Source organism: Rhododendron vialii, chromosome 9a (assembly GCF_030253575.1).
Source record: "Rhododendron vialii isolate Sample 1 chromosome 9a, ASM3025357v1".
Classification (NCBI taxonomy): domain Eukaryota; kingdom Viridiplantae; phylum Streptophyta; class Magnoliopsida; order Ericales; family Ericaceae; genus Rhododendron; species Rhododendron vialii.
The window spans coordinates 38,778,527-38,799,931 of NC_080565.1; the positions used below are offsets into that span (position 1 = coordinate 38,778,527).

Below are 21,405 nucleotides of genomic sequence, written 5' to 3' on the forward strand. Positions count from 1 at the left end.
GATTAAAATATTAGAAGACAAAATGTAGAATGCACTTATAAAATAATGGAGTGCAAGAAAAAAAGGCCTCCGTTTGTAAAACAAAAGAGTCTCCGATGTGTTCAAATTTTAATGTGTGCAAATTGTACTTTTGCGTCATACGAATTCGAACATAAGTGCGGTGGAAGCACTTTTCCTTTTATCTCATTATGTTCTCAACATAAACAAACTCGATTCGTACTTTTTTTTCCCTTAATATGAACCTCTTACAGTAGGGAGATTAGGGTGTACAAGAAATGACACACACCCCTCTATACAGATAAAAATGGGCTCTAAAATAATTGTTATGGTAGACTTGTATCATTAGATGCAAACTCGTTTACACATTAGCATGGCATAATCCTTTTGTTCGAACCGGGGTATGAAACCAAACTCATCCTCAAGAGGATAGATGGGGCGATTCAGGTGAGATCCAACTTTCAATTCACTCGTGGGATCCAGGCGGTCGGGGAGGCCACCGTGGCTCCTCTCTTCTCGAGAATCCATACAGTCCTCACCGGCCGAAGTATCTTGTTACAATTCAATTCACTCGTTTGAGTATTTGTTACAATTGGTGGCAAAAGTACATATATAGATCATGAAACTGGAATATGACTCCATCACAAATTTTACATGGGGTTCCTAAGAGGATGATTGGTTTTTTTGTTATAGGCCAAATGAAAATGCTCTTGATCAACTAATTGTGCCCATGTTTTGCTCATCAGCATCCAAATAACATTGGATTGAAAGCTCACGAAGTGGTTAAAAGAGCTCCAAAGGAAAAAAACAATCGCTTTCAGCTTCAAAATTTGATTCTGGATCAACGAAAAGGGAAGCTCCATTTATGAGGCAACCCTCTTGCCAAAATTTAGAAATATATATCACTTCTATCGGTAATATCATTATTATTATTATTATTAACCATTAATGCTTTTGACAACACGATGAAAGATGAGTTGTTGCGTCAAACTATTCAATGAATCTAGAGCTCAAAATCATTGAAAATATTAGCACAACACTACATCATGCAAAAAAATAAATGGCATTAGTAAATTGACAGAAATCAATGAAAATGCGATATTAATCACAGAATCTTGATCCTATTTATTCGTTAACAATGCAAGTAAAATGTTACTACTATTCAGTAGTTCGGGAGCACCGTTATATAGTTTTTCGAACCATTTTAAAATCACATATTTATTCAGGATCTACACATCGATTTACGATAATCGTTTACAAATCCTAACAAATTATCCCGAAAAGAGAAATCGATTGTGTAGATTCAATTCGGATATTTTCGGGGTGATGGAATTTGTATCGGCAAGAATGCCAAGAACTCATTGCACGAGAAGAGTGTACTTAACAACTGGACACATTTCCAAGAACATAGCATAGGAAAAGAGGGGAAACATTTCCCAAAACAAAACACAAAAACAGTATGAGAACCCAAAAAGTGCACCCTGCATAAGTACAAAAAATTGAATTCCTAATAATATGTTTGTTTGTTTCTCCCCAAGAGCCACACTCTCTCTCCCAAAAGCCCTAATCAAGGGCCCCACACATATTATTCTCCCTCATCTCCTGTACAAAATCTCTCCTCCTGTGAACAGGCGTAGACATCAAAATGACTAGAACAACCTTGAATAAACCCCTGCCTTTCCCCACACCTTCTAGGCATTCTTTCGTAATTTCAAGGGTGTTTTTGTCAACCCGAAAAACCCGTATAAACCTCTTCCAGGACAACTTCGACTTGTTTTTGTGACCGAAATCCGAATCACTTCGTTCTCAGTTCCGGTGGGGGTCCCCAAATCGAAACCGTAGCGTTCAACCGATACATTTTCCTCTCTCTCTCTCTCTCTCTCTCTCTCTCTCATGTTCCCAAAACTTCCACAATCCCATAAAAGCTTCGAACTTTCAATTCTCAACACCACCCTTTCGTCTCCATATCAAATATCACATAGGTAAAGTGAGATCACATTAGTTTGAAGACCACTTTCAAAGCTCGCTCATTCTCTCTCTCTGAAATGGGTATGGCGTTTAGGCCTTTGTTTCTCATTCTCTTCTTTTCTCAAGCATTTCTCATTTCAGCCTCCAATGCCCAAACAGACCAGAAAGCATTGGATGGAAATGAAGCAAAGCTTCTGCTTTCTTTCAAAAACTCCCTTGAAAATCCCCAAACCCTCCCCTCATGGACCCCAAACACCCCCCACTGCAACTGGACCGGCGTAACCTGTCTCAAAAACCGAGTCACCTCACTCGTTCTCCGAACTCACTCTCTCAAAGGCCCTCTCTCCCCCTCCATCTTCTCCCTCTCCGCCCTCATTGTCCTAGACCTCTATTCCAACCTCCTCTACGGCCAAATCCCAGAGAAAATATCCCAACTCCAACGCCTCCAAGAGCTGGATTTTAGCAACAACCAGCTTTCCGGCGAGTTACCGAGCCAACTCGGTGAGTTGACTCAGCTTAAAACCCTCAAACTCGGGCTCAATTCCTTCACAGGGAACATCCCTCTGGAGCTGGGAAATCTGCCAAAGCTCCACTCTTTAGACCTCTCCGGCAACGGCCTCACCGGAAACATTCCTACCCAGATTGGAAATCTGAAAACTCTCAGTTTTCTTGCCCTGGGCAACAATCTACTCACAGGTTCTCTCTGTCCTATTGTAAAGCTTCAATCTTTAACTGCATTGGACGTGTCAAACAACTCTCTCTGTGGCCCTATTCCACCTGGAATAGGAAACTTGAGGAACCTAACCGACCTTTACATTGGACTCAACCGGTTTTCCGGCGAGCTTCCGGCGGAAATCGGAAATCTTGAAAATCTTGAGAATTTCTTTTCCCCTTCTTGTTCAATCACAGGCCCTCTGCCAGAAACAATCTCATTGCTCAAATCACTTAACAAACTTGACCTTTCTTACAATCCATTGAGGTGTTCAATCCCCAAGTCATTTGGGAAACTTCAAAATTTGAGCATATTGAACCTGGTTTATTCGGAGCTTAACGGTTCTATTCCTGGTGAGCTTGGAAACTGTAGTAATTTGAGGACACTGATGCTTTCTTTCAACTCCCTTTCTGGGTCATTACCAAAAGAGCTGGCAAAACTTCCCATGTTTTCATTTTCAGCCGAGCAGAACCAGATTTCTGGTTCGTTGCCTTCTTGGATTGGAAAATGGGATCACATGGATGCGCTCTTGCTTTCAAGTAACCAAATTTCGGGGAAAATTCCTCCGGAAATCGGAAACTGTACGAATTTAAACCAGGTGAGTCTCAGCAACAACTTGTTGAGTGGTGAGATTCCAAAGGAAATATGCAACGCGGTGGCGTTGGCAGAGCTTGATCTTGACAATAACTTTCTTTTGGGTTCGATCGAGGACACGTTTGTGAAGTGTGGTAATCTTACTCAGTTGGTTTTGGTTAATAACCAGATTGTGGGTTTGATTCCGGAGTACTTATTGGAGCTTCCCTTGACGGTTCTTGATATTGACTCCAACAATTTCACGGGTTCAATTCCTAAAAGTTTGTGGAATTCGACGAACTTGATGGAGTTTTCGGCTGCTGACAATCTTCTAGAGGGGACATTACCTGTGGAGATTGGTAATGCTGTGTTGCTAGAAAGGCTTGATCTTAGTAACAATCGGTTGAGGGGCACAATTCCTAAGGAAATTGGGAAACTCTTATCACTTTCTGTCCTGAATTTGAATTCCAATTTCCTTGAAGGAACTATTCCAGTTGAGGTTGGAAACTGCATTGGGCTAACCACATTGGACATTGGAAACAACCTGTTCAACGGGTCGATTCCAGAGAAACTATCCCATCTTGCTCAGTTACAATGCTTGGTTCTTTCTCATAATAACCTGTCTGGGTATATCACCTCCAAGCCATCAAAGTATTTTCGCCAAGTCAATATCCCGGATTCTAGTTTCATTCAGCACCATGGAGTATATGATCTTTCTTATAACAGACTATCTGGTTCCATACCAGAAGAGTTGGGAAGTTGTTTAGTGATGGTGGATCTTATTCTGAGCAACAACATGCTGTCTGGTGAGATTCCAGTGTCTCTTTCTCATTTGGTGAACCTTACGACTTTAGACCTTTCCGGAAATTTCCTATCTGGTGGTGTTCCACCTGAGTTTGGAAACTCTATCAAGCTTCAAGGGTTGTACTTGGGGAAAAACCAGCTCAATGGGATTATACCGGAAAGCCTAGGTCAATTGAGTGGCTTGGTGAAACTGAATTTGACTGGAAATATCCTCTCTGGGCCAATCCCATCTAGTATTGGGAACTTGAATGAGCTTACCCACTTGGATTTGAGCTCTAATTGCCTTAGCGGTGAGCTCCCTTCATCTCTTTCAAGAATGGTGAACCTTGTTGGTATATATGTACAGGACAACCGGCTTTCTGGCCATATAGACCAGCTTTTCTTGAATTCCATGGTGTGGAGGATTGAATCTGCAAATTTGAGCAATAACTTCTTCAACGGGAACCTGCCACATTCGTTAGGAAACATGTCTTATTTGACCTCGTTGGATCTTCATCGAAACATGTTTACAGGAGAGATTCCTCCTGAGCTTGGAAACCTAATGCAGCTTGAATACTTGGATGTTTCTGGGAACCGTCTTTCAGGGCAGATTCCTGAGGAAATTTGCTGCCTTCGGAATTTGCTTTCCCTCAATTTGTCAGACAATGGGTTGGAAGGGCCGGTGCCTAGAAATGGAATTTGCCAAAACTACTCAAAGATTGCATTGGATGGAAACAAAGATCTCTGTGGGGGGATTTTGGGTTTGGCATCATGCCCTATCAAGAGGTTCGATAGAAGAAGACGATTTTTCAACTTTTGGGGAGTGGCTTCAATTCTACTCGGAACTGCTTTGATTACCCTGTCGATTGCTATCGTGATTCGCATATGGGTGAGTACAAGGAGGAGCAGGGGAATTGGTCCCCAAGACACTGATGAAAGCAAGGTCAACAGTTCAACTGATCAAAACCTCTATTTCTTGAGTAGCAGCAGATCAAAGGAGCCCTTAAGCATCAACATAGCTATGTTCGAGCGGCCACTCCTCAAGCTGACTTTGGCCAACATTCTGGAAGCCACCAACAACTTCTGCAAAACCAACATAATCGGAGATGGAGGATTCGGAACTGTTTATAAAGCCCAGTTGCCCGGTGGGAAAACCGTGGCGGTCAAGAAGTTAAACCAAGCCAAGACACAGGGCCACCGCGAATTCCTAGCCGAAATGGAAACGCTAGGTAAGGTCAAGCACCCGAATCTGGTCCCACTTCTTGGGTACTGCTCTTTTGGCGATGAGAAGGTCCTTGTGTATGAATACATGGTGAATGGGAGTTTGGATCTTTGGTTGAGAAACAGAACTGGAGCTCTTGAGGTTTTAGACTGGATCAAAAGGCTCAAAATCGCAACTGGTGCTGCTCGAGGGCTAGCGTTTCTCCACCACGGGTTCATTCCTCACATAATTCATAGAGATATCAAAGCGAGCAATATTTTGCTCAACGAGGATTTTGAGCCGAAAGTCGCAGACTTCGGGTTGGCTAGACTGATTAGTGCTTGTGAGACCCATGTGAGCACTGATATTGCTGGGACATTCGGGTATATCCCGCCAGAGTATGGGCAGAGTTGGAGGGCTACTACTAAGGGAGATGTTTACAGTTTTGGGGTGATTTTGCTGGAATTGGTGACTGGAAAGGAGCCGACTGGACCGGAATTCAAGGAGATCGAAGGTGGGAATTTGGTGGGTTGGGTGTTTGAGAAGATCAAGAAAGGGAGGGCTGTTGATGTTCTTGATCCCGCGCTGCTGAATGCGGATTCGAAGCAGATGATGCTTCAAACACTTCAGATTGCCGCTATTTGCTTGTGTGATAACCCAGTTAATCGACCTACGATGCTACATGTACTTAAGCTGCTGAAAGCAATAAAAGGGGAGTAAATGTGTATCCCTTGTTTAGGTTTTATGCAAGTAGTAACACAGTTTTATGGTTAGGGCTTAAGTTGAAGTTGCTGTTGTAGTAGTCTCAGTTTGCGGATCTAGGTAATTAATGAATTGTTTCAAGTGCAGAAACCTTAGCACTTTCCCTCGCCCATGTCGCATTTGTAATTTGTCGTTCCTGAGTAGAGGGAAGAGATCGAAATTGTTTTGTTAAGTCGTATGAATGGAAAAGAAATAGGCGCGAAGGTTTTAACATACTTCAATATGGGATGTTCATACTTTGATAAGCGATACGTATCTAGATTTTAGATCTCTGAAATTAAAAATGTTATCGTCCCATATCGTGACGCTACTTGGTGTGTAACCGCTGAAGTTATAGAACCCTATTTCTTGATCTGAGATTTGATATAGTCCATACTCCACCCCCATCTCTTTCTTATTACCTGCCCAGAAGCTCAGAGAGGGTCAATGGATGTGTGGAAGTTACAATAAACTTAATGTCTGATTTTTTTCAACCAAAAAATAGAGATTAATAAATACTGAAGTCTGTGGGATGTTTTCAAACAAATGCAAGCAAATCATCATTCTTAAAAGTGGTTGGGAGAGAATCTACCAATGATTCGGAGGTGTTCTTGATCATTTTTTTACCATATTATTGTCATGAATCCTTTTTGTTTTTTGATTTTTTCATGGGTTTGCACATGCAAGCCACGATTGATTAGAGCATTGCCTATAATATTGTAGGCATTTAACTTGCAGAAGTTATATACTGTATTACTTTGGGAACAAGTCACTCTATATACTAATGGCATGCTAATTTTTTTATAACCGGATGTCTAGGTCAATTTGCGCACACCTCAACTAATTTCGGGGTCCTGAAAGTAACGATCGGATAAACGAGCCAGACATAACCTCCAGTGGTCCTAAAATTTGAAATATTATGGCCTCTGTGAGAATAAAACTGGTGATCTCATAGAAGAACACTTGTTTCTTACTCAGAAGCAATGGCATGCTAATTCATATACTGAAACTCTTTCTTCAGAAGATTTATAAATTAGCATGTCGGGGAAAAGCAACGTATTAGTGAATAGTCAGGAAATTAAATTCAAAAAAAAAAATACAATTAGGACTTGGCTCCTCTACAGTTTGCCGACGAAATTCCACGGAGCAATTAGTGCTTGTGTAGGAAATTAAATTCAAGTAGGACGATTTACCCAAAAAAGAAAAAAAAAAATCAATTAGGACTTGGCTCTACAGTTTGCCGACCAAATTCCACGGAGCAATTTGTGCTTGTGTAGGCTCATACGATCACATCAACAAACGAAACCGTTTACTTTGGTTTACTTTGTTGAGTTCATCGAGAAATTTAAATATATGAAGCCTGGTTTGGCTTAATCTTTGTTCACTTTTTTCCAAAACATCTTGTACTTAGTGAGTTCAAATACCAATTAAACTGAGGGCTAAACTGATTTTCATCCCCCCTCTCTCTCTCTCTCTCTCTCTCTCTCTCTCGCCCTAAAGAAGCCACTGCCCCGCATCTCCTCCTTCCCCTCCCCCAGAGTCAGCCCACCCCTAAGGCCCAAGAGGCCCGAGCCCTAGGTATTCCAAAAATTTCAAATTTTAGGGACGCTCCAATATTTTTTTTTACTAATAGGCAAAAATAATATTTTATTAAGGGGATAGGGGAGGGGAATCTAACAAAAAGTTGGACAAATACATCCAAATGAGACAAAGTCTAACCTCATAGGGACAAAGCCCAGAACACTCGAGGGGCTTTACAAGCACAAAACCTCAAATGGGCCACAAACCCAGATCAAAACAATTAAGCCCAAACCAAAGATAACCCTAAACCTAAATCACTAATTTGAGCACATCCATACACCGCCACCCTCTGCCGCCCACCGCATCAGACAACAACCACTAGCCAATAGATCCCTGCCACCACGCTCTGCCACACCACCACCAATAAACCCCATGGAAACAGACAGATCAGTCACCCCCCCCCCACACTTCTGCGGAAGCATCACAGCCATTAAACAAAAACCAAACCACCCAATAGTGATATGGCGGACGACCACGCCATCCATCAACACCACCGCAAGCTGTTAGTAACTAAGGGGTCGGAAAAAAGAGAGTGAGAGAAAGAGAGACCTGAAGAAACCAAAGATCCTTACCAGTGCCGCCCTCGTCACCAACCGAAAGCCCTCGAAACAACCGCCGAGTAGCTATCAATTCGGTACCCACAAACGATCAGAAGGAAAGCGGATGTCGAGAACTATAATCCCGGCCAAAACCACCAGCTCCGCCGCCTCACGCTATCTCCTTACAAATGTCCATCGTTTTGTGAATAAAAGAAAAAAGCCAAGATCATAAATCGAAGGATGGATGAGGAGGAGAAAGCGGAAAGAAAGAATTCAGGGAGGGAGAGGAGGAGAGGGAATCAGAGAAGGGGAAGAGGCGCGGAACGACACTCCAATATTTTTACTACATGGGTTTGAGTGGGAATCTTTTTAAGTAGAAAAAAATGTTCAATTGGAGGTAATGAGTTAGCCCAATAGAATAAAATATTTTTAGGTAAAATGACGGCCTATGACGTGTTTTAATAATTAATACCCACCAAGGACATGCTGAGAACATTTGTTAATGCTGAAAATGTTTTTGGCGGGTATTAATTATCAAAATACGTCATTGGCAGTCATTTTTTCATATTTTTACTACTTGGGTTTGTGTTCGTATTTAATGATTAATAGAACTTTATATTGATTTGACTTTCTCGTATTGTGATGGTTACTGTAAAAATTGTTAAGTATTAACTTTTTAAGGACACTTTTTTTTTTTATTAAGCCTTGGGCACTAAAAACACTTGGGCCGACCTTGCTCCCCCAGGGTTTTACGCCCTAACGGGTGATGGGAGGGGAGGGATTTCTCCGCCTCGTGGGGTTTTTCCATTTCCCTATCTTAGATCTTGGAGGTTTTTTCTCTTTCCCCTTTCACCTCATCTTCCTCCCCAAACCACCATCCACCGCCCTTCCTCTAATCCACATATTCCATTGTGCAGTCCGACGGTTTTCGAAGGTAATGCCTTGCGTCCTCCTTGCCGGAGTGGGAGATCTAGGTTAGTGAATAAAGTCTGCTCCGGTATGGCAAACTCTGTCTGATTCCGTTACTGGTTTTTCTCTTTTTTGTTCTTTCTTTGGTGTCCACTGTGTGTGATTTCTTCTCGTTTGTGGGGCTTCTATCACCCCTGTGTGGGTATTTGAGGTTATTTTCTGTAGTGCTTCGACTGTTTGGAGCAATGGGTTTAGTTGAAATTGGGTATAATTTTTGGACTGAGTCCCCTTCAATTTTAAAAATGAAATTTTCTCTTGATGTATTATTTCTTAAATTTATAATATTATCAGTTATGTTTTGGAAGAAAAAAAAAAACATCTTACTTCTGCTGCAGGGACCCCACAGCACTGTAATACTAGTCGCAATCTCATACAGTCATACTACTACTAATGGGTTCGTGAAGATTTTTATTTGCCAAGATGTATTTAATTATTTCCAGAGTTTGGGAAGAAATATCTCCACATAAAAAATATCTCTCCGCCGCCCACAAATTTAATCAGGTAAAAGCCTCCGATATTTTCACCTAATTTGAAAATAATCTTAATCGATAATTGCATGAATAAAGTACCATATTTTAGTTCACAAATGGACGTCTTGATATTGAAACCAAAGTTGTCATCTTTTATCGTCCACTAACTTTTTAGGTTGATATCAATCTCTAATCAATATTCGGTTTTCATTATAAAATTTATGGGATGAACGGTTCAAACTACTGAGTGATTGAATGGAAGTGAGACAAGTTTTCATAACGCGATTAGTATAGGCTCATTTCAAGTTCAACGATTTTAATCTGCATTATTGTGAAGAAGTTGACGAGTCAAAAATTCTATGTATTAAAATCAACTCAATTAGATAGGCATAACGATAAGGATAAGATCAAATGAAATCATTTTCAAATGTATTTTCAAAACCATATTCGCTGTTTTTTTTATTGAAGAGAGTATGGGGTTTCCACCCCTCTCAGTGGGCCCCATAAGATTTTTTTTTTGTTCTAATTTAAACCGTTCATCTTGTAGAATACGTATATAGAGTAGTATATCCATGAAAGAAATCAGCTTGATTGGATATCGATAGATATATCAAAACTTGAACTTTAGTTTATAGAATGGACGATCTTAAATTTTGAAGTTAAACTATCCATGATTGTCCATTTCCTAAATCGAAAGTAGATTTTTTATATACCTATTGATGTCCGATAAATCTCATTTTTTGCGTGGATATACTATTCTGCGGACCCTACAACATGAACGATTCAGATTATAACAAAATATGTCTTGTGGGACCCTTAACGGGCCATGGTGGAAAATCCAAGGTTCCCTCCGCAGGTGGAAAGAATTTTAACTCTTTATTAAAAGCAGTTTTCTTCTGTTACCGGGTTATTGGTACTCAATAACCATAATTTTTTTCACAAATCATATACTTGTCGATCTTTGCAGATTGAACCATGCAAATCAAAATTTTGAGTTTGGGATAGAACCCGGTTATGGAAAGGATGAGAAAATTAACTTGCCTCGTAACTTTCGTCGCATTCGATCACTCACAACTTTAACTCTCTTGAATGGATACCACAAAGAAAGAATTTTAGTTTTTGTACGAACTTAATTTTCTGTCAACAGAATACACTTGAAAAAAAAAAGAAGCTACTCGTATCTTTTTACTTTCTGCACTTCATTTTTACTGAAAATACATTTTTCACGCAATATTCCCAACAACTAATACAACCTACGGGGTTCGCATAAGGAGCCGTTCGGCTAAATAAGTCACTTGGTTTATTTTTTTTGTCTTTATTCAAATTTTTTTTTGTATTTGTTAGTTTTTTGTCAATTTTTTAGGAATTATTGCTTCTTCATAATAAGAGGAATCTAAAAAGTAAAAAATTACAATCGAAATCTAATTTTTTTGAATAAAGATGGAAAAATTGACTTATTGGCTTATTTTTATTTTTATTCAAAAAAATTAGGTTTCAATCGTAATTTTTTACTTTTTAGATTCATTTCATCATGACGAAGCAATAATTTCTAAAAAATTGACGAAAAACTAACAAATACACGTACGTGAGACGCAGCGAGTACACTTTCCATACTCTACCTACAAAAGTCAAAAAAAAGGCCAGCGAAATCATAGCACCACTCTATAAATACCAGCAAGCAACCAATACGCACGCCAAAATACTCAGTTTTCAAACTCCATAAAATAAAATATCCCGATTCCAAAAAATATCTATCGCCTCGGGGAATTTTTCGACAGCCACCGGCGGTGTTCATCTCCGGCGATCATTACACTTTTACCAATTCCAAATGGAAAAGAAGAGAGAGAGGGATCCAAGTATGTGGTGGACAAACGAGAGGCACATGGACTACTTGAATTCAATGGAGGATTCGTTCGTCCAAACCATGCTTAAAAACAACGGTTCCTTACTCCGGCTCGATCGGTATGTGCCGGATAGTTCAGAGTCAACCCTTGACTTGAAATTATCGGAGAGGAGAAGGAGAAGGAGGCATTCTACCTCATCAGGTAATTGATTGATCGGGGATCCGATTGATTTGGTTGGTTTTTTTTTTTTTTAATCAGTTTTCCAAAGCATGTTTTCAGGAAATTTTATTTGCACGTTTAACGTTTCGTGTTACAGCATACACCTTTACCAGCTGAATTGGTAGATTGAATCGTCTTGAATCTACGACAATTTGTTTAGAAACCCGAAAGATTCGTATCGATAAAAATTCACGACATTGCATTAAATTCATGTTAGTATTAATTAATACGTACTTGTATAAATTACATAACATCAAGACTGAAACTCACAACTTCAAATGTTATGAATTCAACATGAATATCTTTCTTTCTGTTAATTAGACTTCTCTGCCATGCGCCGGCCGGTGGTAATGCTTGTTGGGGAGGCGGGGGGGCTGCTGCCCCGGGTTTCCGGGCCCACTCGGGTCTCGCTCTGATGATCGGAAACGCTCACTTTTGTAGAGCTTGTCGAGTAGAATAACTATGCAAAAAATCAGCTTAATTGGATATCATTAAGTGTCTGATCGGAGCCCATATGACTCTCTGTCCATGGGTTACAGTGGATTTAATCCAGTGTTTCGGATCCATTATTTTTAAGATAAAAAGGTTCCGATCAAGTACTTAATGATATCCAATTAAGCTGATTTTTTGCATAGTTATTCTACTCGACGAGCTCTACAAAGTGAGCGTTTTCAATCATCGGAGCGAGACCGGAATGGACCCGGAAATCCGGGGCAGCAGCCCCCCCGCCTCCTGTTGGATTTAGGCTACTACAAATTAACCCAAGGCTCAATTTTAATGGCGGAAATCATGACGAGGAATGAAAATGTGATGTCATATTTCCATCAAAGTTCATAGAAGTAGTAATCATATCTCTATTCCTACTCAAAAAAATTCTTAAGAATTTTATTCATAGTAATCATATTCCTATATCAATTGAAAATTCGGTCATCCAAACATAGTCTAAATGAAAGTGAGAGGCCATAGGATCGTGAGAGTTTGCAACTGGTGGGAGATTTTTCAGTGCCGAGCGGATATATCCCACGTGGTACCCTCTCGACACATTCAAGTCGTCTGATACACTCTTAGACGGTTCGGATTGAAACTCTCTCTCTCCTCTCACTCCAACACTTTCTCTCCCCTTTCCTCTCTCCAAATCGTAGCCGTTCAAAAATAAAATGGACGGCTTAGATGCGCGAGCGGGCACCACATGGTACCCGCTCGGCACTGAATTTTTTTTTTTTGCAACTGGCGCATGTTAACCTGACATACGTACGTGTTTGGTTGGAAATTAGGTTTCATCATATTTTTAATGTGAAATTTCTTTTAAAGACGACCTGACGTGTTTGTTTGGAAATTAGGTTTCTGCATGTTTTCAATGTGAAATTTCCTTTAAAGATAATCCAACTAATTAAAAACACCAATCAAAACTGATGAGAGATAAAATTCGAACATTAATTCTCATCATGTGTACGCAGCACGTGGAGGAACGGGTACTGATTTGAAAGACCATCCAAAATCTAACTCTATCATACTGTGTACTAATGTTTTGAAAGGATCAAAACCGTGAGGGCTACTGAAAATTATTTCCGGTCAATCGTTACCTTCAGGCTTCAAAATTAGGCGAGGTGCGTATGTGTAAGCTGGTCCGGACATCCGGTTATTTAAATTTTTTTTTTATTTTTAAAGGATCCAACCTTAGATTGAATTTAAATAATGGGGTACTGCGTGAAAACAAAGCATATGCCGCAGCAAAAGAAGAGATCAAAATATCTTGGTGATGTCAAAAAATAAAAGCTTTAAAAGACTGACAATGATGTACTCCTATAATGTCGTCTATGATAAGAACTTAATTTGGTATTTTAGTAGTTTTAGCGCGTAATTAGTTCCTTTGATCAATGGTCGAATCAGTTTCCAAAAGATCTGGAAAATGTGGGAATATTCCTCTGGAAGATATTTGTAGCACAATAATTTCACTTTACATCTTCTTCTGCTCCTTTGCTATTTTTCTTTTCTTTGATTTCTTGGTTTTGTCCTGAAATAGATATTCTTCACATTCCCTACCCAAAGACAAGGACTGACATGAAAACGAAAAGACCATCATCTCAGCCCCACACTTGTTCATCTCAAGATCAGGTACGTATGCGTTTCAATTACTCCTACTTACATAAATGTCAAACGTACTAGTGTAGAAGTTGTAAAAGAAGTGAATTGGATGTAAATAAAAGCAAATTTGAACACCGCGTTGCTCAATTGACTCCGCGTTGCTCGATTGACTCGGCTCGTTCATTATATCCTGATTGATTGACGTTTTATATCACACGTTAATTTTTCTTTGACATGATCCGAACTTGATAGTCAGGTTTGCTTACACAGGTGGTCCCTCAACTTGCATGAAATGGATTAGTGGATAACGGCGAGAGAGGCCATGTGCGTGTTCCCTCATCACTTTCGTGGCGCCTGCAGACAACTAATGGCAGAGATGCTTGTTGCAGTGGTTGAATTGTTACTACTAATCGAAGTCATTGTAATAGCTAGCTAGCTAGTAGTTCTGGACTATTAGGCAAATAACTGGCGATTTGTGTGACAAACTATTAATGCTTACATTGGAGGATGTCATGGAGATTTCTAGCTCCTTCACAATTTTACTTGTCAATGATTTGTCATGCCGTTTAGTACTTTTACTTCAAACCAATATGGTAAGTGATTTGTGAAAGAAATTTCGAAAATCTACAGACAATTGGATCTATCCCAATAACTATTTCATTAACTTCCATAAATTGGTTTAAGTGAAGATCAACCGCATTTGAAATGGAAGGTCTGAAGCTCTGAGTATGACAAGAACTAAAACAGAATGGCGGATGTAGGTTGTTTCTTTGGCCTGCTTGCACTCAGAAAACACAAGGAGACACTTTTCATTGAGAATGGCTAGAAAGCACTCTAATGCCCGAGTCACTATATTTCGAAAGAGAAGTTACCCAGCAACTTGGTTGCCGATACCCAATAACTTTTTAGCCGTCACCCAGCATTACCCGGCAACTTGGTAGCCGTTACCCAGTAATTGGTTGCCGTTACCTAACAACTTTTTAGTCGTCAAGTAATCCCAGTAACTCTAAGTTGAAATAAGGTATTGAGCTGCCTCAATTCTAGGTACGATGATCTACTTAATGAGTTTATACTCGGCTTGCAAGTTTCTCCATTTTTTCCAACTCCTGAAGCCTTCGCTGATTATGAGTTGATCATAGGACGCGAAATATTCTCATTCTTACGTGTAATGTTTGGACGCGCTGAATTCTAATGTAACGCCGGTTTAAGTGGGCAAGTGGTGCCACCTCAACTCCACCCATCTGATGTTCGTCGAGCTGCCCGAAATGGGGTTTAGCCTTCCCTTGTCTATTTTGATCTCCCTCGGTTTTCTCTCTCATTTTATTTTCCTTTGATCCATTGTTGCTTGGAATAACTTAGTTCACATTGTGGGCTAGCATTTTGTGCCTACAACCCCCAAAAGAGGGTGTAAACCCACAATTAAATACTAGCCGCGTAAAACATACAAAAAGTCCGGGAACACAACTCCGAACATAACCGTATCCAGAGCTCATATACATTGAGCCGCTCCGGATGTAGTTATGCCGGGAGTTGTGTTTGCAACAATTGACTAAAGTGATGATGCCATGAGCAAGTGAATTTTTATACACTCGTTAAAACAGAGAGGCAACTAGAAGCAAATCTTTTACTATTATACAAAAGCATTCCAATCACTGCTAAATAACCAGCTGATCTTCTCACTCTAAATTGGTGTGTCGAGCTCGAACTGCCTCAGGCCCTTCCCCCAAAACCTCACCCAGCTTAAAAACCACCATCTCAAACAACACAAACAGAGCCCCTTCGTATAGACTCCCCATCGGAAGCAGCGGCCGGGATTCTCCCGCTTCATCGTCCGCCATAGTCTGCGCCGGAACATGACCGACTACGCTCGCGTACGCCACAGACGATCCGGACTCGGGCTGAGCTGTGAGCAACAACACGCGGGCGCCGCTGGATCGAGCCACGCCGCAGATCGCATCGACGGTGGAGAACCCGCCGGGCCCCGCCGAGGCGATCAGGAGGTCGCGGGGGGAAATTGGGGGGGTGGTCATGTCGAAGATGCAGTGGGCCGAGAGGCTCAGGTGGGCCAGTCTCATGCAGAGGGCTTTCAGCATGAGGCCCTCCCGGCCCACTCCGTATACGAAGATCTTGCCGTTACGGGCGGCGGCGCAGGAGATTTCTTCAACTAGGATGTCGAGAGGTGGTGGTGTGGTGGTGGGGTTGGTGAAGACGGAGCTTATCTGATTGCATATTTGGGAGGCTAAGGTTGACATTGTTTTTCTCTCTCTGTGGAGTTCAAGACACAAAGGCCTTATCCTGACGAGGAAAATTTTCAGTGCTCGGTGGGCACGGGCCATGTGTTGCCCGGCACGTATTTCGCCCGTCAAAACGTATTTTGGACGGTTCAAATCTGTTTGGATTTGAGGGGGTGTTTTGGTAATTTTACAATTAAAAATTATCTAAACAAATTTAAATCGTTCAAAATATTTTGGATGGCTGAGATCATGCTCTGCACCACGTAACCCGTGCCCACGCGGGACTGAAAAATTTCTAGTAGTTGCAGGGAGTGAACTCGTTCTGCCTTTTCCTCTCTTTATTTATTTATTTATTTTGGGTAGAACAGGTGGGCCACCACGTGGGCGAGCAGTGAATGAAAGGGTGGGCATAGCATTTTCCACCGTGCCCATTCACCGCTCATGCAAAACGACGTCGTCGTGGCACAAGTTGGTTCATGTTTGGTGCCCAATGAATGGACATGATGATTGATGAATTTTTAGGGCCCATTTCGGATTTAAAAAAATAATTGAAACCGCATTTTATTATTCTTAAAACATTTTTATATGAGTTCTTGTAAAAAATTATCTCAATTCAATATACATAAGAGCATTTTTAGCATTCATTTTGGGACTCAAAATGGTCTCACAAATTAACAATAAATTCTTAATCTATTTTTTTATCGGCAGAAATCGTTATTCTATGATTGTGAGACCAAACACTCAATTTTAAATTATTGATTGATTATTTTTTATGGGACCAATTTCAAGGCCCGCAAAAATGATTCAAACCGCTCAATAGTTTTCAAATACTTTTCATTGGTTTCGGAAGGAAAAAAATTAGCTCAATTCAATATCAGTAAAGACTTTTTCAAATTTCGTTGGACTCCTACGAATGCTGAAAAAGCCCTTAGAAAAATCGGATTGAAATAATTTTTTACAAGAACCCATTAAAAAAAATATGAGAATTGATATTTGCGCTCCCTTTTTTTAATGCAGGCACTCCACTTTCAATGTGAAGTTACTGGTAACTTCATTAACAAAGTGAAACGCCTGCATAAAAAAAAGGAGCGCAAATATCATTTTCAATATCAATTTTCAAAAATATTTTAAGAATAACTTGCAATTTGAATTTTTTTTTGAAATCCAAAATAGACGCCACAAAATTATCAATCATCATACCCAGACCAACTTGTGCCACCACCACACCATTTTCAACAGCGGTAAGTGGAGCAGTGAATTGGTGCAGGGGCAGCAACGCTGGTCCACGAATCCCAAATTCAGCCCGAATTCTCCTCAAATTTGTGTATTCACCCAAGCTCAACCGTAACCCTACCAAATTCTAATTGCGTTGGTCGTGAGAGTATTTTTTGCGATTCCTGTAAGTTTACATGAATATTGGGATTCATGTAGGTTTACTAAGATTTTAACCCTTTGACTATTTGAGCCACTTCTCAAGCCATACGTGAATAAATTATATTCGCAACGTGAATTCAACGCACACCTCTTGCATGTCTCACATGATAGACAAAATCCGAAATGGAAGAATGGGTTTTTCCAGATACCTACAAGACTACAAAGGACAATTCAAAACAAATACAGTGTCCCCAAAGAAGAATTTCTAAATTCCTGTACATTGTAAGGGATTTTAGAAAGTCAATACTGTGAAGCCATCAGTGAGTAACAATCTGCTCCAAAAAAGTACCACGCCGACTAATGCGATGGTTGCAATGGGTGTCCATTTCAATGCAATTTCCTGGTAAAAATGAAATGAACACAAATAAAGTTTCAAATTTGTGAATTTTTTTTGTCTAGGTGCTTAAAAGATGGAAGACAAAGTATTTATTTGCCTACATATATACCTCAAGGAAGCGGGAGCACCATATTGGGGAAACTGTACGAGGAGCTGCAATTGCTTTTTCCAGTTTTTCCAACGTATCTGATAATAAAGTCAAGTGTTTTTCCGATGTATATGAATTCATATGCATTTCCAATGGCTCACCAAAGCAACACTAAGAACAGAACAGAGGAAATGAAGCTTACCCAATTGTTGCCTTCTTTCTAGTATTGTGGACAAGGCTTGGGTAATGACATCCAAATCTTGTTGACGATGAGCATTAAGCTTCGACAGATTAGACTGTGTTCTTGTATCAATGTATTGCCTTCTGATATTTCCAATAATCCCATCTGCATCAATGAAAGCAAAACATCAAATTAGCAGAGTCATCTGGTTTTGCCCACTAGAAATTCATTATTTTATAGTAGCTTTCTATGTTGAAAAGATTCATAATTTCCAAGTTATTTCCTCATAATACTTGAGCTATTTTTCCAGAAATCGTTTATGAACTCATCATTTTCATGTCCTATTCATTCTTTTGATGAAACTGTTTCAAGTGATCTGGATACAACCGCCAGATAGGAGTGAAATGAACTAGTAGCAAGTTAGCAACAAAGAAGATTACCGAATCTGACAAAGCTATACGGTTTTGTGATTTTGTTTATGAGGCTCTTGTCGAACTTCTCAAACTCCTTCACCAAATCTTCTAGATAATAGGAAGCTAGTTTTCTTGGATATGAATGATCACACAATGCGATGAAGCAAACTCCGCTCTCAACCATATAGCTAGACATCAGGAAATTATGTGAAATTAAGGAAAACAATCACCCTATGTAGGAAGGAAAATTTGGCCTTTTCTGCCCATAATAAATAGTGATTTTTATATACAAACCAGAAAATAGTAAAATTGAAGTCATTTTCAAACCAATTTTCATGAGATTAAATTTGAAAAGAAGGCACGAACGTTCCCAAAACTTCAAGTTACCGAAAAAAAAGAAGGCATTAAATGATGTTTGATTTTCTGCAAGCAAAGCATTTTAAGGTTACTCTTTTGTAATGTTTTCCATGCCCGTTTGCCATCTTAAACATAACCGTCTAGGCATTTCCAAAACAAAGACTAATTTCTAAGTACCATGGAAAGAGAAACTCGTGCCACTCACTACAAACAAACTACACACCCAACTCTACACAAAGAGATACACACACTCACATTCACCAAGGGGCCCACACACTGCACATATTTGTTAGTGTGTTTTGTTTGTGGTTGTAGAATTATCGTAGTATTAATTGGAACCCCTATGCAGTCAAAACCTTAGCGCAAAAAAGAAAAGAAAAGGATACTGGAAGCAATGGTTATCATCGACTGGGATGATCATTTTAGAAGGAGCCAATGATCCTGATCTTGAGATTTCTTCGAGTATGAACTCTGCCTGTTGCATGTAAGATGAGATATTGTCATCTTCTTCACTAACGTACCTCGGACCTTGTGCAATAGGCAGCCCATCACTCACCCTTCCAACTACTGTCATCTTCACCATCCTCACAAATTGAGCTGGATATACACAAATCTCTCCCTCTCCCTAGAAAGCTTGAAGCGTTTATGAGGAGTCAAAAGTTCGGAGAAATGAAAAAGGCTCTTTGGCAATAGATTCTGTGTCCTCTTGAAGGCTATATAAATGAGGTTTTGGGTTTGAGTTTGAGTTTGGGTATGGGTATAAAAGTGGGTGGAGAAAGAATGCAGTTTATAAGGTTGGATTATTGGAAGGGAGAGAGAAAGAAGACGAAGCGCTTTTTGGGAAGACTTGGAGATGAAGTTATTCCTCCTTAGTGGGGTTGTCAAAACAAGCCCATACGCGGTGGAATAAATAAGTCGAAAAAAAAAAAGGTGGAATAAAAAAGGTCAAATTAGCCAAGGCTTGGGAGAAAAAGAGGTCAGATGGGAAAGTTTGAGGAAAATATTAAAGTATTGTATCACTATTGCACTGTAATTAGGAATGGATCATTTTATTAAGCTCGTCAAGTTGATTGTACGCACAGAAAATTAGAGTAATTAGACATAAAAAATCACATGATTGAGACACATCTTTCTCTTTCAAAAATTGAATCGATTGTAGATCCGCATTTGATTACCAATGTCCAATTGACTTGATTTTTTTTAAATAGATAGAGATTAGCAACTTGATGAACCAATAAGATGCCCAACAAGTTGACAATAATAGGATGATATATGACCAGAAATAACTGGCATTTGTCCCTTAGTAGAATGAAGCGGGGCGGGGGAGCGGAGGCACCTAAGAGCTCCTAAGGTTGGGAGTGTCTAAGGAGTGTATATAAATTATATAAAAATATGTATATAAAATACCTAACCATTAAAGGAAAAGTGATACTTGCTGAAAGAAATTTCAATCTTAAAGTGTAATTATTGAAAGTTATATATTCTCAATGGGAATTGATATTCGCGCTCCAAGATTTACTGCAGGCGTTCCACCTTTTTGTTTTTATACTGTGATGTTGCTGGCAACATCACAGTGTAAAAACAAAATATACACTGATGTTGCCAGCAACATCACAGTATAAAAACAAAAAGGTGGAGCGCCTGCAGTAAATGTTGGAGCGCGAAAATCAGTTCCCTTCTCAATTTGCAAAACTTCTTGATTAATATGATTCTCATATTCTTATTTTCACAATGGCATAATTCCCTTAAAAGTAAGAAAATAATTATCTTAACGGCCCGATAAGCTCCCATCTTAGTTAGGAGCGAGCTCCTGTCAAGCTTCCCTCTTGGGAGCGCCAATTCAAGCTCCCGTCTAGAGAGCGCACCCATTTTGGAATGATCCTACAACTAAGATTTGTCATGGGCTTATGGACCTATGGTCTCTGCTTTTCTAATTATTGGGCCGTTGAGGCCCAGTTAATAAAACAGAGTTTCATCTATGGAATTGATCTCTCTCTAGATATTGCTTGCCCAGAAAACCTGTTGGACCAGAGTTCTGGGCCCAATCAGCCCTGCTAGTTTAGTAATCCACTTGGCCATTTACATTCCTCTCAACATCTCGCAGAGAAATGTTGCACCAGAACAAAATCCTAAGACGAAATTTGATCAAATTTCGAAGAGAGAGAACTGAGAGTATTACCTACCGTTACATGTTACCCCCTCCATTCCCAAATATTTGTACAATATACGCTAATACCAAAACTGTTTTTGCTTGTGCTAAAATTGTAGTGAATAAAAACCTTGCACCTTTTCACATGGTACAAGACTTTTATGAACTCTAATTTTCCCACAAACAAAATTAGTTTTGACATTATCACTTCTCAAAATTCAAAAAAAACAATTCATCAATGTCCTAGATATCAATTACTTGCTTTTAATTTCTGAAAAAGATCTCCGAATCTTTCTTGAAAAAATGTATAACTATTATTTTTAAATTCTCATTTTTTTAGTCTAGACAAATATTTTGGGACAGGGGAAATTAACTTTTACTTCACGTATTCCCTTCCCAGCAAATGTGAGTGAAAATAAAACTGTAGTCTTACGGTGGTTGTAGCTTTTCCCCAAAGCATGCATGTAACACCCAACTCTCCCCAATTGTAAAACTCTGAAACCGGACACATACACAAACCCCTCACAAAC

General features: G+C 39.7%; 4 protein-coding genes across 4 annotated transcripts; 2 read left to right on the forward strand and 2 right to left on the reverse strand.

Moving 5' to 3' along the window:
• The first annotated feature begins 1,751 nt into the window (after nucleotides 1–1,751).
• Nucleotides 1,752–6,217, forward strand: LOC131300226 (leucine-rich repeat receptor protein kinase EMS1). The gene has a single exon (XM_058325945.1). The coding sequence runs from the start codon at nucleotides 2,043–2,045 to the stop codon at nucleotides 5,952–5,954; it is 3,912 nt and encodes a 1,303-aa protein (XP_058181928.1). The 5' UTR covers nucleotides 1,752–2,042; the 3' UTR covers nucleotides 5,955–6,217.
• A 4,985-nt stretch (nucleotides 6,218–11,202) lies between these two features.
• Nucleotides 11,203–15,946, forward strand: LOC131300229 (uncharacterized). Its single transcript, XM_058325947.1, has 3 exons — nucleotides 11,203–11,579; nucleotides 13,621–13,712; nucleotides 13,953–15,946. The coding sequence occupies exons 1-3, from the start codon at nucleotides 11,363–11,365 to the stop codon at nucleotides 13,971–13,973; spliced, it is 330 nt and encodes a 109-aa protein (XP_058181930.1). The 5' UTR covers nucleotides 11,203–11,362; the 3' UTR covers nucleotides 13,974–15,946.
• LOC131300228 (uncharacterized) lies at nucleotides 15,249–15,934 on the reverse strand. The gene has a single exon (XM_058325946.1). It carries the CDS (start codon nucleotides 15,932–15,934, stop codon nucleotides 15,359–15,361), a length of 576 nt encoding a protein of 191 aa, XP_058181929.1. The 3' UTR covers nucleotides 15,249–15,358.
• Nucleotides 15,947–17,474: 1,528 nt separating the features above from the next.
• Nucleotides 17,475–19,625, reverse strand: LOC131300230 (25.3 kDa vesicle transport protein SEC22-1). The gene is made up of 5 exons (XM_058325948.1): nucleotides 19,113–19,625; nucleotides 18,397–18,557; nucleotides 17,978–18,121; nucleotides 17,797–17,873; nucleotides 17,475–17,690 (listed from the first exon to the last, which is right to left on the reverse strand). The coding sequence occupies exons 1-5, from the start codon at nucleotides 19,307–19,309 to the stop codon at nucleotides 17,583–17,585; spliced, it is 687 nt and encodes a 228-aa protein (XP_058181931.1). The 5' UTR covers nucleotides 19,310–19,625; the 3' UTR covers nucleotides 17,475–17,582.
• Nucleotides 19,626–21,405: the final 1,780 nt, after the last annotated feature.